This window comes from Crocodylus siamensis, chromosome 1, assembly GCF_052110815.1.
Source record: "Crocodylus siamensis isolate JL-2025a chromosome 1, ASM5211081v1, whole genome shotgun sequence".
In the NCBI taxonomy this organism is placed as follows: Eukaryota; Metazoa; Chordata; order Crocodylia; family Crocodylidae; genus Crocodylus; species Crocodylus siamensis.
Genome location: NC_143395.1, coordinates 172,363,332 through 172,382,136, shown reverse-complemented (window position 1 = coordinate 172,382,136; position 18,805 = coordinate 172,363,332). Strand labels below are relative to the sequence as shown.

At 42.3% G+C, this 18,805-nt stretch overlaps 1 protein-coding gene across 1 annotated transcript in view; it reads right to left on the bottom strand.

Annotated features, from left to right (window-relative positions):
* The window catches only part of LOC149873658 (spermatogenesis-associated protein 7 homolog), a 65,378-nt gene that overhangs the window by 20,162 nt on the left and 26,411 nt on the right, over positions 1-18,805 (bottom strand). The window contains exons 4-8 of the mRNA XM_090048974.1: positions 9,081-9,202; positions 7,114-7,613; positions 6,920-6,980; positions 5,495-5,559; positions 2,883-2,960 (exon numbers count right to left, since the gene is read on the bottom strand). Coding sequence (XP_089905100.1) covers positions 2,883-2,960; positions 5,495-5,559; positions 6,920-6,980; positions 7,114-7,613; positions 9,081-9,140 — 764 coding nt within the window. The 5' untranslated portion in view covers positions 9,141-9,202. The remainder of the gene's footprint in view (positions 1-2,882; positions 2,961-5,494; positions 5,560-6,919; positions 6,981-7,113; positions 7,614-9,080; positions 9,203-18,805) is intronic.

The following is an 18,805-nucleotide window of genomic DNA, read 5'->3' as shown; positions in this document are numbered from 1 at the left end:
CCTACTCCTATCAAAGCTATCATTACATTAAAAAAAAGTCTGAAATATTTTGAACACTAACATCCTTCACTCCAAAGTGTACACATTAATTGGTGTGAGGCTGCCTGCAATAAATTAAAATCCAAAAATAGCAGTTTCTGCCTTTATGATTTTAATTCAGTGTTGACTTTTATCTTTTACACTGTCTTTATGGCAAATATAAATGTCTATGCTCCCCATTATCATATGATGGTAGTGGTTTTCTGTGCTTTTCTGTGGCAGTTGAATCTGTATCTCTATAAGTTTATTTGGAACTATCCTATTAAGTCCTACCCACAAATTTTAACAGTGTGAATCTAGTCAGGGGGCAGATGGACTCCAGCCAGGTCCTCTTGCTTAGTTAAAGATGAATACCATATATTAGACAGCAGAGTCCTGAGGAATCTGCGAAGGGAGGGTCTTTCCCTTAAACTCTATTGAAAAGTCATGATTAGTTAACTACTGATGGGTGAACATTTACAGTCGAATCCTTCTTAATTTGAGGATATGCTTATGTATAATATGTTCCCTACAACAGACATACTTTCAGAATGGTCTGCCTCCATATTTTCCCTTTTGGCTGTGACCATAGGTAAGTAAAAGACAGACTAATGGAAACCGACATACAAGAAATACAAACTTAACTGGATAAGGAAATTAAACCTTCAAGTTCTGCAATCATATTTCAGATCTTGCTCTAGCCCAGTGACTGGAAACCAGACAGTCATGAAAAATATGTATCTGCAATGATCTGGCAGTCTCAGCAGAATCCTTCAAGCATTATACTGCATGTCTGAGCTGGAGAGGGCACTTAAGGTTTTTATCTTTACAGATATTGGACTAGATGAATAGAGGCTCTAAAATATGCATTCATTATATTAATCCTGCAACAGATAAACTGAGGCTACCACTTGTTCTTTTTATAGACTGTCGCTAAAACCCATTTAGCAATTCAACTCTGGGATTTAAAACAGAAACTATTATTGATCTGAAGTTTGGATCTCTAAAGAAATTAAATTCTGCTGTTAGAGATTCTCCAGCACAATATTTGGACACTGCTCAAGGCTTTTTATCATCCTTATTTCATTGGTACTGTCTATCACTGTAGTGGTTGAATACTGTCCACATAAAGCCATCCACCCTGCCAGAGTGCAGCATGGACATCCTGCATCAAACTATAGTGCATTAAGAGCATAATCAGACAAACGTGGCTTTGAGTTGCAAGGTAGAGAGAGGGGAAGAAAGGCTGTGCAGTGATGTCTGCTTTTACAGGCATTAGGTGAAGGAGTCACAAAGTTTATACAGGAATAGCTACCAATTCTTGCTGCGATTCTATTTTACAGGGTGTTATGTGTACTCCTCTCATTCCTCTCAAGGGTTAGTGTAGCTTCATTTGCTGGTGCAAACCAGAGGATCTGTGGCCTCTTTCCATGACATTTTGAGAGCTGAGGTCTCTTCTTGAAACCAAGAACTCCCAGGCCTTCAATGCCAGGAATGCTGAGACTGGGACTCTCCCAGAGCCCAACACCAGGGCAGTCCAATTAACTTTTGTATTCCTGAATCAGGGCTGTCAGGCAAATGTAGGCATAAACCTAGATAACTATGTATGGTGGGTGGGAACACTCCTTAGGTTAGCAAAGAGAGTTGGTGCCAACCGGATTGTGAAACCACAGCAGAGCAGATGAATTTAGTTTTGACCCTGTGACCGATACTCAAACCAAGGGAACCACACAGGTACTAAACCTTTCTGTTCATTTAGTGGCAGCTGGAGAGATTTCTTTTGGTTATTCAATTCTTACTTAGATTTATCAATATATTTCTTGGCATAATGATTTTATTACAGCTTCCTTAACTAATAAGAGTTTTATTACTTTTAAGAACAACTGAAGAGTAGGGATTATAGGAAGTGATCCCTCTGTGACAGCAAAGAACTAGACACAATGGCCCAGAAGACCCCTTCTAGGCCTATGATCCTATGAATTCTCCTGGGAAATGAAAAATGGGCTGTGGGCAACAGTATGTTTAAACAAGAGTTGAAATTATACTGCTTATACTTATCGCTGATGAGGAAGAAATAAAACCATGCTGAAAAAAATCTGCAGATAATTTCATAACTGAGAGGACACCTATACCAATGTTGATTTTTATCTCGTCTGTGTTGGCTGCGGGCAAACAGAGCATTATTATTTAGTGGGGCTCCCAAAACATTCACTATTAGAAATATCATTATAAAGAATGTGTGCATGTGGGATGAAAGGTACCATTTCAGTAGCCAACTTGAAGACTCCACACAGATGCAGGTAGGTACCTGAGTGGGCTCGGTGTATTAGTTTTTGATCTTCATTAATTATTTAGCAAGCAGAACAATGCAATTGCTCTACTGTAATTTTAAACAAAAAAGCATCATTACAGAGTTACTATCTTATTCTACCTTTCGTTTTTTGAGAGTAAAAGCTCCCTTTTTAAGATGTATTTTGATGAGGAAGACTCAAGGTAGTTCTGTGTCATTTTTAACCCTAAGAATCTAATCAAAACCAGACTTAAAATCCAGGACACTTATAGCAATAATGTATATTTGTCATTTCATGTAGACACTTCATCCTAAGAATATCTATTTATTTCTACCCTACATTATTGGGGAATAGAAAATATTTTCAGTGAACCTCCTATTTTATTTCTAAGCTTTGTGTTTTATTGGGAATTCTTTCAAAATGTAAAAGCCACAGAACACTTTGAAAGGACAAGTTGAGACTGTTTCAAAATTAGCATTAAAGCCGTTAGGCTCACCTAGGCTCACCACTCTCTGTATATTCAGCCACAATTTGGTTTTTCAGATCAATAAGTAGTAACTTTGAAGTACTTACTCCTTGTGATAACAACTTCTAATCAAAATATCATCTGTAACTTCTTGAAGGAACTGAAGGTATTGCAACTCTTCTTCTCTATACAAAAACATGGCATAAACCATCATCACAATATCCAGGCACTACAAGACTTTTTGATTATCCCATACAGAAAATGAACAAACTTACAGTGCAAACTGGTATAACTTTTTTTAATTAAAGATGAATTGATGAATGATGAATTGATGTAGGCAAAGAAAAATTGTATGGGTCAATTATGGAGTTTCTGTAGGAAAGGTCCCAGGAGGGTTTAATCAAGGTTTGCTAACAAGATGCTGAACATGTATCCTTCTCTACCCTGCTGGTTAGTTGTGATCAGAATTCTGTCAATTAACCCAACACTTCCTAGAAATGTTTAACCAGGAGAAGAGTCCACTGTAGGGACAAGCCCTAAGGACATGGTAACACTGCTCCATTATAAGGTAAGACAGTGTCATATTGACCTTGCAACCTACCAAACTATAAGCAGTGAACTGCCTCAGTGACGTGTGGCACCCAACACCAGAGAAGCAAAGCCTACTGGCTTATATGCAGTGCCACAGTGAGGTGGCTATGCTACTTCTGTTTCAGGAGGTGGTATGCACAGTGTGAGAATGGCACGTCTTAGGCCACATACAGGTGTTATGTTTCTACCAGGAGAGTTGCCTTTCTCCCAGTAGAAATTGCCAGTTTACAGGTGTTCATTCAGTTTCTCCGATAGGAAACAGGCCCCATCGAGGAGAAAGATCTTCCAGGTTAACAACTTGAATGAACACCTCACCTGTAGGCTTGACTCCTCTGTTATCAAGCAGAAGCTTCACCAGTTCCTTCCCCAGACTCTGATGGGCGGGGCATTTCCTTACAGATTGACTCCTCCTAATCATGGAGGAGTTAATATGTTGCTGCCCCCGGAGTCTTCCTGAGACTAGGGAACCCTGGTCTAGGGAATGGGTGGGGAGCATTGCCCCACTGCTCTCCTTCTCCCAAAGACCAGGAGGGGAGGAACAGCAGCTATTCCAGTGCTTCCCCAGTTCAGAGGGACCCTAGTCTAGGGAAGGCACAGGAAGCCTTTCCCCTCTGCTCCTTTCTTCTCAGGGCTTGGGAAGAGTGAAGCAGCTGCTGCTCCCTGAGTCTTCCCCAAACCTGGATCACCCTGGTCTGGGGCAGGTGCAGGGAGCAGGGGAAAAGGGGAAGCTACAAGCTGGAACTGCCTGTACTGCTCCCTCTTTTGGAAAGATTTCTAGTGGCAGAAATTTCCCAGAATTTTCTAGTGCTAGAAATGAACACCTGTTCATACCTGTGCCTAATGCTGTAACTGAGGCACAGACATGCCCTAAAAGTCTTTGTTAATGAAAACTGAAAGGTATTCCACCAAATCAAGTTCTCTGCTAATTTAAAGTATGGATACTATATCCTCCTTTTCAGGGGATATGGAAAGGAAAACAGCTTTTTGATTATGTCCTTGCTGTTATATAGACAGCTTGCTGGCTGCCAGTCTCCAGATATTGTTGTTTACAGGAGCTGGGTAGAATGTGGGCAGACTGCTCTGAAACGTGGGTCTTTCTTTCAAGTTACTCAACCAGAACTCTTTCAGAAGAGCAGCTCCTGCCAGCAGTTTTCTTGCTCAGTGTCTTAATTTAGCTTATCTTGGTGCTCTTCCTGGGCCACTACCAGTGTTCTCTTATTTGAGTCCAACACCACTGATTTTGATGTTCAAAAGAGAGACTCTATTATGTTTGCCACTCTTGCTTAAGGTCTGATTTTTCCAGAAATCCTGAGGATTAAAATATCAAAGAAATTTCCCAGAAAGTTTTTATTTGGCTAGTAATTCACAGGGATCAGGCTAATTCAAATAAAGATCAATTTCAGTAACAACTATAATTTTGGGTCTTGCCTCGTTTAGGTACACTTTTAAAGAGGCCTGATTTTCCAAAAGAGCATCTGAGAATCCACCTCGCTTAGAACAGCTACTGCTGGAAAGGCAAATATTACCAATCACTGTTGAAGTTCTTAGCCTTTGATGTATCATTTAAAAATACTGCTAGCAATAGGAAGGAGTTATAATTATTATGATATATTTCTTATTAGCTTGAGAAAGTTATGAGATGGTTATTATGATGTGATTTCTTGCAATTGCAGAGGACTGGGCTTGATGGCCAAGAGATCTTTTCTAGTCCCCTGTTCCTGTAATCCCTCATATGGGTAGCAAAATGGCTGTGTCATCAATATTCCTACTTCAGCTCTATGCACTTTGCCAGTTTCTTTGTGCTTAACCAACCCTGATTCAATTTTGTGTCAGCTTCTTATTGGGTGTGTCTACATGTCACTATGACAATGTTGTTACTGCGCTTTGATTTAGTACTTCCTTTTGGAAACACTACCTCATGGTGTAGTAACAGCACATACTGCACCATATGCATGGTACACATTTTTAGCAGCTACTTTGCCATAGTCGTGTGCTATACCAGGGTCACATGCAGTCGCCTGCAGAAGCTACATTGCTGTTGTGTGTTGCTATGGCAAAGTAACATCACGCACCCACTTGGACATGTAATAAGAAATAATTTTAAAGGGAGAACACATTATTCACTCACTTTTCCTGAAGCTGTGAGCTTGGAGAATGTGGTATTTGAGGTTTGATAAACCGCAATTCATGGTCCTACCATGTTCAAATAAAAAGGAAAAAGGTCTTTTAATGCTTCTTTATTAACATTTTATAATGCCAATGAAAACCCTATAGGGAATATTATCTGATTTTATAACATGTCAAGATTACAGTAATTCTAATGCTTTTATAAAGCAGCCTACTGGAAGCAACAGGCCAGTTCATATACAATAGACGTCTGAGTATGAAGTCCATGAGTACAAATGATCTGTATAAGCAGCATTGTACAGAGAAAATGTATTATTTAAGCTAAGTAGTGGGATGCAGGGCATAGGGCTACAGTGGACTCAGACTAGCTCTGGAGGAGCTGCCTCCGCGGCCCAGTGTGAAGGATCCAGCACAGGAGGGAGCACAGCACCACTGTGGCCACCAAGCTGAGGCATCCCCTGCCCACCTGGCAGCAGCGGAGGGGTATAACTTTGCACTGCTGCTGCCGTGTCTCACCATGGCAATGTGGCACTCCCCCTAGCACCGGGTCCCACCTGATGGGCCACAGAGGTAGCTCCTTTCTGGAGCTGGTCCAGCCCCACTGTGGGGCCAGAAATCTTGGGGGGAGAGGCACATGCCCCCGCCTTGCCATGTGGTTTGTGCCACCCAACCCTTCCTCCTGCATCACCAGTGCCCCTTCCAGGCCCCCCACCATGTCACCTGCACTCCCCCACCTTCCCCACACACCCACTCCATTCCTCTGACACTGACGGGTTGGGGGCAGAGGGCAGCAGGTTGGGAGTAAGGGGCACCAGGAGGGCTGTGGGGGGCTGTGGGTCAGGAATAAGGAAAGGCCCAGGAGGTTGCAGGTTGGGAGTGAGAGGTACTGGCAGGGCTGTGGGGCTGTGGATTGGGTGTGAGGGGCATTGGCCTATCAGGGCTGCTCAGTGCCACAAAGTGAGGGAGGACAGCTGCAGCTGGCCCCATGTCCTGGTGAGTGAAGTGGGCAGGGAGAGGTCTAATTTTCCATGATAAATAACCTAAAATCAAAAGGCAACATTTACACATAGTTCAAATTTGTTTTATTATAATGATTGAAGTACTGGTAGGTTTCCAAATTGCTTTAAAATTGTAAATATATCAATAAAATATTGTGTTCAACTGATACCTACCTACCTACCTATCTCTCTCTCTCTCTCTCTATATATATATATATATATAGAGAGAGAGATAAATAAAATCACAGAAAAGTGTGGATATTGGGTTATCTTAATCAGAGAAATTTTAATTTTGAAACACCAAAAACCAGGATCTCTGTATCAATCTCTAAAATGGCACTGGACATAGAAAGAGGACAGCTTTTGTATATAAATATTGGTGCCATATATGTATTTTTTTACTTCCATATTAGACTGGATACAACAACCTTAAGCAGTTGCCATGTAGAGTAATCTGGATGTGATCTCAGATGTCCCTCTTCTAAGGAACTGAAAGATGAAAAGGAAAATTAATAGAATTGGCTAGATGTATGTATTTGCAAGCGAACTGCTAAAGTTACACAGACTCTTCTTACTAATCTGCAAACATGTGATAAACACCTCTTAACTGCCAGTGTTTTACCTGTAAAATTTGCTTGGCTTTTGACTGTACGCTGCAGCTGATTTAAGGGGTTGTCTTCCCCGGCAATGGCTCATCTTTTTGTGGGGAGGATTATAGTACCTGTACTTTGAAAGAGAAGACTGACTTGATGTCTTTAAAATTTGAGGGGTAAAAGGTTGCTTTTTTTCTGTGAACCAGTCTGAATGTTTGTCAAGGAGATCACCACTGTATGTTTTCTTATAAGAATCTTGAAACGTCATCTTCCTGTTGCTACCCATCACATGCAAGTGAGACGGCCTATATGGTGAAGATAACTTCCACCAAATTGGTCTAACAGCAGGAGTCTGAGATGATGCTTGCTGAACAATTTCATGTATGGTCTCTCTCGCAGCCAAAACTGGTGATGGAATCCTTGAGTATGATTTCTGGTAAGGTATGTAAGAGAGAGGTTCTCTTTTTGTAATGGCGCATCCTTTCTCAACAAATGCCAAGTGCAGGTAGCTCTTATCTGACAGTGGCAACTGCAAAGTAGAGAACAAAATAGTTGTCAAACAATGAACCAAAGCTGTTTCAACTCAGTGTGAGGCTTAAGATTTCCAACACAAAGCCTGATGTCCCATCAGTAGCTCTGAAAGTGATATCACTGATTCCTAGAGCTCAGAGGTTTGCAATTTGAGCAAAATCTCTGTGACGCACTTCCAGAGCTTGCAGTGTTCCTTGCCAGTACCTTGCCTGTTCTCCTTGCCTTTTAAAGAAGCCTAGATCTCTATTATGATGGTCTGGCAGCAGGAGGGAAAAGACCTCCTTTCTTTGGTTCCTGTGTATTCCCATTTATGGTGCTTTCTTGTAGACACAGCTCACAAACCTTCAACCAAAGCTGCACCAACTAGGACAGTATCATTCACTCCTTTTTGCATATATGTGTATGTAGATACTAGCACTCCTGGGGCCCAAATTAAAATCAAAAGCCAAATGTTCTCCAATAACTCAAGACATGGGGGATGAAATCCACAGACTCAATGGGGGTTTTGCCATTTATTTTAGTGACATCAGGATTTGGTCCACTGTATTTGCACAAGTGAAGCAGATTCTACAGTGTTACTCTAGGAGCCATCTGCTAATTGACACTTGATAAACATACAGAAAAATGAAGCCAGTTTTTTGAGTCTCTTATTTTTACCAAAAAAAAGTCTTTCTGAAATAAAGAAAAGGGAAATATGAGGCATTAAAGGCTGCAGGATTGTGTCTCAATCAATACAGTAAAGAAACCTTTTACACTTGGTTCCTTTGAAATCTTCTTACAAAACAGGTTGCTCCTAATAGAAATACCAGTAAGTACATGGTTAAATTATTTCAAGTGGGTGATTTTATAGAAAGTGTTAAATGCAAGGTATTGCTTTTTGTTTTCAAATATTAATATTAGACTTGATCAGCTCCAAAGACCGATGCAGTTCTTGGTTAGAAATTATCATCCAAGTTAAAATTGATGAGACGCCTTAGCTCAAAGGAGCAAAGTGTGTGTGTGCACACATGCATACTGCTAGCAGGGAGGCTATGTAAGGATAACAACAGTGTAGGTGGGAGTTCTAGCTAGCATAAAGCACGACTAAGTTTTCATATTGCAGTTTATGGCAAACCTACAAGCCTAGTAGTTCACTCAGAACATGCATGTAGGTTAATTTTAGAGTGAGAGCAACAAATAGGTTTTGTTCAGAGGAGAAAAAACCCACAAAAGCAAAATTTAAATAAAATATTATCCCTATTTAATAAAACAGTAGTAAACAAAATACAGTTGTTTGGTTGAAACTTGAAAAAGTTGTAGTTTGAATTAATAAAATTGCCTTTACTGCTGCATTAGAGGCATATACCATCATGTGAGACTAAAACCACTTAATTGCAAGTTTGTTAGCATTTTGTGTGATTTGCTGCTTTCTTAATGCAAGCGTAGTCAGATCCCAGGATAATAACTGGCCAAGAATATTGCTTACCTTCTGTTGATCTGCAGAAATGCTCCTGGCATTAAATGATGGAGTGGAAAGGATTCGCATGATTTCCCTCTTATATCTTTCAACTGCTTTTACTAGTCTGTCTTTCCTCTGCTGATCTCTGTCTGTAAATGTGGGAATGCAAATACATGGTTAGTCAATGCGTGGTTACATGGTTAGCCAATGTGACAGAATATTACTTATTTAGACAAAACTTATTTCTACAGAACATGTTACTCTTGATACACAGGTACATCCATGGATGCGATTTCCCCCACTTTTGGTGGGTGACACCTGCACATTTGCTCCATCACCCCCCTGAAACACATTTCTAGACTTAGGTGAGATTCAGCTCAGGACTTTGAATAAGACATTTATGCTGGAGAGATTTTACCACCAGAGGATAAGAAAAACATGGTTTTATTTTTTAATCCCCTTCACCCAAATCCAAAGGCTAATGATTAGATTACTAACTAATAATAAGACCAACTCCTAGGAGACCACTACAATGATATAAAGCTGCTATGCTTAAACTCTAGCTCTACTATTGTTTAATACTCTTGTGTGGATGTAAGACAGGCTAATACTACATTTTACCTTAGGGAGGTAAAAATACATGGAAAAATAGTGTAAAGTGTGCTTAAAGGTTAATTTACACCACACTGCTTCTCCATACAAAGTTCCAGGGATGATACTACATATGAGTTTGAAGAGGTTGGAAAGCACAGTAAGCTACCTTGCAGTAAATACATTCTTAGGGTCCTGGTCAGAGCCAACCTGAGCAGGGTGTGGGGCCCGGGGCAAATCATCCTATGTGGGGCCCCATTTCTGCCCTGATCCCATGCACCCTGCATGTGAAGAAAATGCCACCACCATCGGCGGTGGGGTGGGGGAAGGAGGTAGTGAGCAGCTGGACACAAAGCCGGTGGCGGTGGCTTGGAGTCACCATGGCCTCTCCACCCAGTTCCACGAGGCCCCCCAAAATGTGGGGCCCAGGGCGGTTGCCCCAATTGCCCCCCCTATCCCCACCAGGGATGACCCTGGTCTTGGTAGATGTTACATTTATGATACCTGTGACTCATATGATAAACATTAACTGTGCCACATATTCAGGTCTTTATGGCAGGTTTCCATTATGACTTAGACTGAATATGTGGCAGCGTAAAGCCTCACTATGCAGCCTGACATTGGCTGCCTACTGGGGCTTTAAACTCACCAGCCAGCACGGAAATATCCCCAATCCTCAGAAATCCATATCCCAGCTGGGAGGTACTGGCAGCTGCGGATGGGGGATCTCCCCTGTGGCAGAATGTCACCTCTGTCTCTCCCCAAAAACTGCTATGTGACAATTTGGTTAACATGGTCACTGCAGATGGCACACATCCCATCTCTTTAGGTGACAGTGAGTTGTAACCTGAGTTGGATACATTCTTGAGGGAGGGGGGAAACCTGCTTCCTCTGCCCATGTGACTGCCCACCTGGGTGGAGGGCTTAAACTCCCTATTGTTCTAAGCAATGCTAACCTAACTGGGAGGGGGCGAGGGACCCTGCCAGTCTACCCGGCAACCAGTGATGCATTTCAAATTGGTTGGCTGGCAGCCAACAGATGCTGGCCTCCATTAGACCTGATAAATGAGGTCATAAGATCTATATAAGTTAAGGACTGCCCAGGAGGAGAGGCAGTTGCCATGATGAAAACTAAGAGGGAGAAGCTGGACCATCTGAAACTTGCTCTCTCTCTTGAAACTCATGATCAATGACCTGCCTGTCTCCAGAGGGACTCTCCATGTGCTTCTGGATGATGCTCATGAGTAAACTACCTGAGATCTAACTAGATATATAGCTTGCAGTAACTCAGATGTGTGATCAAAGGCTACACATCCACCCTGTTTGCTCTATGGGATTTCTCTGATATTGCTCTACACTGTACCCTATTCCAAACCTACTCCTTGTAACCAATAAAGTTCTCCTTTGGACCTAGCATGGGAGACTTATTGGGGCTAGATTATGCCTTGGGGTCCCCTTGGTTTGGCTGACTAAAGGAGACCACTATTTGTGCTTCTGACTGAGGGAAGCATCCCAAGTTCTTGAAGTGGATCGAGTATTCTCAAGGGCTACTAGGCTTGTGTTTCCCAGGGGGCACAGAGCTAGGATCAGTCCAGACCCTGGGTGGTGGCTACGTTACCCCCAGGGTAGGAAGGGGGTTGGCCAGACGTGAGGCACCCCCAGGGAGGTACCTGGAGCCTGGAAGGTGGTTGGACACAGTGACATGGGTGCCTCAGTGTAGGAGCACCCCCTACTGGCCTGCCACATCCCCCACCCCCAGTTGCTGGCACCCTTTTACACATGCACCCTGTGGCATGAGAAGATGCAGATAGGGGAGCTCCACCTATCAGCTTTAGGTGGTGACATACAGAGAAACTTCTGTTGCAAAATTAAAGCGTGTCTGTGAGAGACTTTTTTTGGTAATGTTGAACAAGTCTCCACATGTCCAGGGAACCACTACTAGATTTGCATCCTTTGCTCCAAGTGCAAGGTACATTTTTTTTTACTTTTCTATTCCAAAATACCAGACAGCAGTGTGTACCTATAGTTTATGAAATCAAAACCCATACACTACACACAGAACTATCCACTGAAGAACGGGGAAGAGAAAAAAGCACATTATTTAGTACAGAACTGGGAGACAGTAGGATCCTAGAGTGAGGAAGGAGTTACATGAAACCTACACAGAAAATTATTTACATGTGCTCTGCATTGCTGTTCACTTCAATAGGAGCCAAAGATCCTGCTGAAGATAACAGGAACAGAGTTAGGTGAATCACAAGCAATTCTGATCCACTCTTATCATATTTACCTGAATCCAATATTACTTTGAATGAAAAACAGTCTGCCAATAATTAGATTATACCTTGGATTCTAAGGAAAATTATACGTTTGTTTCAATTTTTCATACATAGAATCTAATTACTGGAAGTTCTTAGATTTGTCTTCCCTCTCCCCCTTCCTCCCTGCAACTACTGTGGAAGGAAAAGCAGAGGCAGCGGGGCAAATGGAAGGGAAAGCAGAGGGGGGGGGGGCTGGTAGCTTGATCTTCACCCCTTGTCCTCCCTCTGCCACTTGTCCCCCCTGCCACCACTTACCCTTTGATGGCTCTGGCTCTGGTCCCTGGTCAGGTTGGGCCTGAGTTGGAGCTGCAGCAGCAGTCCTACCATTTCATGGTCCCTCCCATGCCTCTTCACTTGTGCACCCTTTGCCGCTGCACTGCATGGTCTCCCCAACACTTCCCTGCCACAAAAGCTACCTCAAGCCACCCTGGGTAGGCAGCACCGGCAGTGGCAGCAGCTCTGGCCTCAGTCCTGGTACGCAAATCCAAGACAAGGTTTTTTCCCCCTTTATGTTAAATGGAGGTGCAGGGGGTGGGAACCTCATCTTGAATATGTTAAATATGTTTCTTGTCATTCAGGTTTTGAAAATTATGTATAGATTTAGTAATTAATCACAAACGGTCTGATCCAACTCTGCTTGAACGGAAGGCTTTCCACTGATTGAAATGGGGAGTGATTGGGATTCAATCTTATCCAGATATATCAAGAGGGCTCTTCAGAAGCTCAAAGCAAAGAGTTGTAGTAGTAACTGAAAGAGCCATGTGAATGTGCTCACCACCTTCAACCTGAGTTTTATAGTCCTTAAAGGACCAGCAGTGATAAGGGTTTTGTACATCTCGTTACTTTTTGATGCAATCAAATATATATCCATGCCATATCAAGTTTAGTACCACACAATAGCTGCCTGCTCTACTATTCTTTGGTTATTTCAGCTGAAAGGGGAACATGAGGAAAATACTTACCCCCCCTTAGGTTAAATCTCAGTTTCTTAACTCCAAGCATAACTTCCAGCATCAGGAAAAATGTTTTCTCCTCCATTAAATATTTGTATGTCTTGTATTATTTATAAATATTTGAGACAATATTTCCCTTACTGTGAGGCTGGCCTTTCCCATGTGCGTGCATGCATACGCATAAATGTGTGCATAAACACACACACTCATCCCTTTCATACCCCAATAGGAATTTCTTAAGCATAAAGGATCTCCCAGTATTGCAGACCTCTGTCCTTGCATGTAGTATAAGGTTAAGATGAAAATATATGTAGTGGGAGCAGGATGTTGTTTTTCAGAGGTTTTGGTCTGGTTATAAATAAATTCACTAGAGAAAATATTCATTTTCCCAGTCAAACAGCCCTAGCATTTTCACTTGTTTGTTAGCATTAGGTACTGTACATTCATAGCACTGTGCATTAACATCTGGTATCTATGTGCATCAGTGGGGAGTTGTGACTGCCAGCATTATGGCTTTTAAAGAAGCTTAATGGATTTATGTGATTTGTCCATAGCCCCGTTTTTACTGTTAGTGTGAGACTTAATAAAAGTAGGCAGGCTATTTCCCTGTTACCAGGATAATGGTGTTTTGGAAGTACACTGTGCAAAGTTTGCTATCAGTTTATTAAAATAAAAGTTAAAATGCTACAACAAACTACTCAGTATCTTATATTGCTAGATAAAAATGCCATAATCTGTTGAATGCTTTTCTCCTTTTTCCTTGAATTTATCTACAGCAACTATCTGCTTTTCTGCTATTCCTTCAAATGCAACTTTCTACCTTTTATCTAGTAACTTTCCTACCAAAATCCTAGTTGAGGATGAAGTCCTGATCATATTCAAGTTAATAGCAAAATTCCCATTGACTTCACTGAAGCCAAGATTTCACCCCAACATGTATTTTAGCATTGTTTGTAGCTTTCCAAATACATTACTGATAATATTTAACAAGACCAGTTTTTTATCATGCTGTTGTAATACAAGCAGCAACAACTCCTACAGGCTTCACACAACAGTGTAGCCTAGCTACTCAAGGCACTATACAAACACATGGAAGCATATAACAGATAACATACAGAAATGGAGACATAGAAAGAAGATGATTATTCTAAAGTCTTATGGCAGGTCAACAGCAGAGTCTAGAAAGGACCCAGGTTTCCCTATGATCAGTAGTTATTTATCACAAAGCTAAGTTGCCTCCCCATTCTGACTATATTATGGCAGCTCCTGCCGTCCTAATTTGGAATTGGGGATTAATTGCACTGGTGCTGAACAGATAGAGATAAAAGGTCAAAAAATGAATGTCTGAAGGATAGCTACTGAACAAGTGCTTTGTTACTAACTCCAATGTGATTTATTATCCTGCTTCCCATTAATCTAAATAGGAATTAACATTATCAGTATGTTGTTGTTAATAGGATGAAGCTATGACCTTGTGCATGCAAATCTGGAACCAGATCACTCACCCTTGGGAAAATATATGCTAGTTTTAGCTATTGTCGACAATTATTACTTTTTTCATTTTGTCAAAACACTTGTATAAAATGTTTCTGTGTAAGTTATATAAAAGTATCCAGGATAACAGCTGTATCCTGGAGTCCTCTGTAAGGATGTTTCCATGAACTGTTTTTCAAGAACACTCAGACAAAGCTCAGTCATTCGCTAAGTTATGCCTCCTCCTGCAGCGGTTGCCATTAATTGTACAGATTTATGGCAAAGTGCTATTTGAGTTCATCTTGATATTTAGCTAGAGATGAAGTGAGTACAATTAAAGGGACATAATTAATTGGAAATCAAGGACTTCTCATAACAAAATAAGTTTTGGTACTACTACTACCACTATTCAGTCCCTCAACTAATTTTTGTTTGTTTACACTTTGCCTTTTCCTGTCCTTTTAAAAATGCTTTTTCTCTGTGTTGTCATGTGAAAGGCTCATACACAAAACAAGTAGAAACTAACTTTCTCTACACTGTGGAAACAGTGAGGTTGATGAGACATAAAGTACAGCAAGTGCAAACCAAACTGAGCAAAAGGCTTTTAAACCAAATCTCTTTCTGTTTCATTTGTCTTAGGCTCTCCTTGTAACCATAACTGGCAGCAGCCAAATGAGCTAATGCCTGGGTGTGACAGACAGTAGTAGTGACCTGAGACCAGAGCCTGAGGGGCAGAAACCAGGGCCAAGAGTCCAGATCCTGATAGGGCAAGACAGGGGCTGGAGCCCAGAAGCCAGGTCTGGCACAGTGGACCTGAGCTAAAGGGCTCAGCTAGATGAAAGGGGTACAAGCTGGGAAAGCTGAGGCCTCAGCAAGGGTGTGGAGGGCCGAAGAGGCCTGGTGTTGTCTTAGGGCAAAGCACCTATGAGACAGATTGAACGGTAACATCTGCAAGTCATGGGCATATTTATAGGGGAGGTTGAGCGCCACAAACTGCCCTTAAGGAAACAGGTTCCCTGGGGGCCTGGATGGGCCAGGAGGGCCCACCTAGTGTTTGAGGGCAGGATGGGGATTAGCAAGGTTCAGGAGGAGTCCCTGACTACTAATAGACAAGGGCTCCCTCTGGGACCTTTGGTAGCTTTCTCTTTGGTAACTTTCTCTCTTTTCCCAATAAAATGATACCAGCAAGGCACGGCAAACAAGAGGGGAAAAGGGGGATGGTACCCAGAGAACCAGGCCAGGCCATGAGCTGCGAGGCCACCAGTGGGGATCATGGTGTAGAATGAAAATGACAGTTCACTGATAATGCAGTAAGTTGCAGCATTTGTAAACCAGTTATAATACAGCCAAATGTAAAGCCATACATCTAGGAACAAAGAATGCACATACCATATTAACAAACTGATGGCTATCTTGGGAAGCAGTGACTAAAAAAGACTCGGGGTTCAGGGCAGACTATCAGCTAAACATGAATTTCCAAAGTGTGATTGGCCAAATGGATTAATGTGATCCTCTGAAGTGTCACCAAAGGTATGCCGAGTAGAAGTGAGGTTATTTAACCTTTTTATTTGGTACTAGTGTTATCACTACTTAAATAGTATGTCCAGTTCGAGTATGCACAGTTAGAGAAGGATGCTGATAATCTGACAGAAGTTTCAGAAAGGAACTATCATACTAGGAAATATGAGATTTTGTATATTTCTGATTGGGCTCAGCTAGCTAAGGTTAGCAAAGAGAAGATTTACTTAGTTACTTTACTACCTGTTTTGATATAGGCAACAGAAATGTGGTAATGGAAAGCTTTTCACTCCACCAGGCAAAGATCCAATGAATGGAAGTTGATAATGGACAGATTTAAACTAGTAATAAAGAATTAGCCACTGAAACAATTTACTAAGAACCATGGTATATATTGTAAAATGAAAATTGGATTTTTTTCAAAATGTGTGTCTAGTTCAACCAGAAATTAATTCATGGAAGCCCTATGGTCTGTGTTATACAGAAGTAGAGTTACTTTATTTCCAGTTTTAAAAAAAAGGACACTTGCCAGGGGGGTGGGGAAAATATAATTGTGGTAGGGGGGGCAGTGATATGCCTATGCCCTACCTCTGGCCCTTGCTCCTAAGCCACAGTCCCCCCAGCACTGCTGCTGCTGCCCCACCTCTCTCCTGACCCATAGTACCTCACATCATGCTGGTGCTCCTCACTCCCAATCTGCAGCCCCCATATCCCTCCTCACTCCTGACCCACAGCTAATGCTCTTTACTCCTGACCCACAGCTTCCTGGCACTGCCTGTGCCCCATGGTCTTAACTTACAGACCCCGCCCACCCTGGTGCCCCTCACTCCCAAACCACAGCCCTCCCCCACCCAGCCCTGCCGGTGCCACTCACTTCCAACCCAGTGCTCCCAACTCTCTGCTCACCCCAGCCCTGCAGCATTTCCCGGCTGCCCTGCCCTGCCCCTATGAACACAAACACACCAACCCCCAGACAGTCCTCAAGCCCTGGCCCTCCAACCTCCACCCCCACAAGACTTACCTACATCCAGCTGCCAGGGCTACTTCCAGCACCCGTCTTGCTGCATGCCAGCCACATGCGTGTGCATGCATAGACACATGTTGTGCCCCCTGCCTCCAACCGCCCTCCCCCCACTCTCCCCAGCCCCAAGCAGCCCCTTGGTAGGGTAAGACAGGAAGTGCTGGGAAAAACTTGAATGCTAAGCAGAGCAAAATCTGGGACATTTGTTGATATTTAAAAAAAACACCCAAATGGAGATGGGAGGACCCAAAAAGAGGCCATGTCCGTGAAAACAGGAGGTCAGACGAGATGAATACAATGGTCCATTACTGCTTCATAATACACAAATTCATTAAGTGTAATTCAGGAGGCATGGCATGCACTAACATTTGATTCATCTTAAATTTCATTTTTTATCTCCCAGACGAAAACACTCAGAATCTTATCAGTTGTTATTCATTGATCTTATCGGGGCTTTATATATTAAATACCATCTTTGTGTTTGGGACTGACTGAGCAACACAGAGAAAGCCATGGTCTGTGGCTTTTGGTATTCACAACAAAGAGCCAAATTTGGGGGGGTTCTGCATTTGTGGTAATTTTGCTTGAATAAGGATTATAAAATGTGTTTGTTAAGCATGAACTAGATTGATCAATGTTGCATTTTGCAGAGGGGAGTTGGGCTCTGTTGGTGGAGAAAATTATACTTTTTGTTATTTTGGCTGCTATGGAAAGCCTGATCTGGGCACTTTAATCATCAGGGTGTGCATGACATTTTAAGTTCTGTGCTGCAGTTGAGCATTCATTTATGCTAGGTTTCATTATTTGCATTTGTCAATATTTAAATATCATACTACTATAACTACCACTTTAAAAAAGAAACAAAGCACTACAAAGGGCCAGCTTAGTCAAGAATCATGCCTAGAATTTTTGCTAAGCAACACAGCACAGTGCATCTTACCATATTGTTTTTAAGTCCATGCCAAATTCTGCTCATTTTAGCAATGTGGGTACTCCCATCACCACTGACAAGAAGCCCCCATGGGTAAGGCAAGAAGGCTTTAGCTCTCTGCAATAAACCATTCAATTCTGGAATACTGATCTCTCAGAAATCCTTGCCTACAAGCCATGCATCTGCTGTGACTGACTGTCTCACTAATGAAATAATAGGCAACCATGAAGCTGGCAGCTGGAAGCAGGATTCCCTCGCAGATGTTATCAGACAAATAAGGAACATAGTCTTTTATACAGTTCCCCTAGTATTAATGGGTTATATTTGAAGGTAACTTTACTCAGCAATTGTTTGTTTTTTCTTGATGCTTTACTCAATATAAGCAACTGTAACAGGGAATCTGAGACCTGTTATTAGGAAGCACGGCAGCTCCTTTAAGAACAGAACTTTCAGGGTACAGCTGGCCAGCAGAGCCAGGGTTAAAAGCTGAGCCTGGTCAGATGACTGGGGCATCAGGTGACCAGAAGAGAGCTCAGGACAGAGATATATAAACTCTGGTCTGAGCTGGACAGGGGGTGGCTGGCTGAGGGTGGACTCAGGCCCTGAGAAGAATCACGCCACAATCGAGAAAGAGTGCCTGACAATCACATGGGCCATAGAACCATTCAGACATTATTTGTTAGGGTGAAATTCATGCTAATTACCGATTGCGCACCACTGCGATTGCTACAGAACATGAAAACCGATAATCTGAGCCTAATGGGGTGGACCCTCAGTCTTCAACCGTATTGTTTTGTTGTGGAGCATCGCCCAGGGACCAAGAATGCCAATGCTGACTTCTTCTCATGGCAATATGAGACAGAGGATGGCGTGCAGGAGACGGATAAACCCCAGACAAAAGAGAAGAGAGGGGGGTGTGTAACAGGAAACCTAAGCCCTGTTAC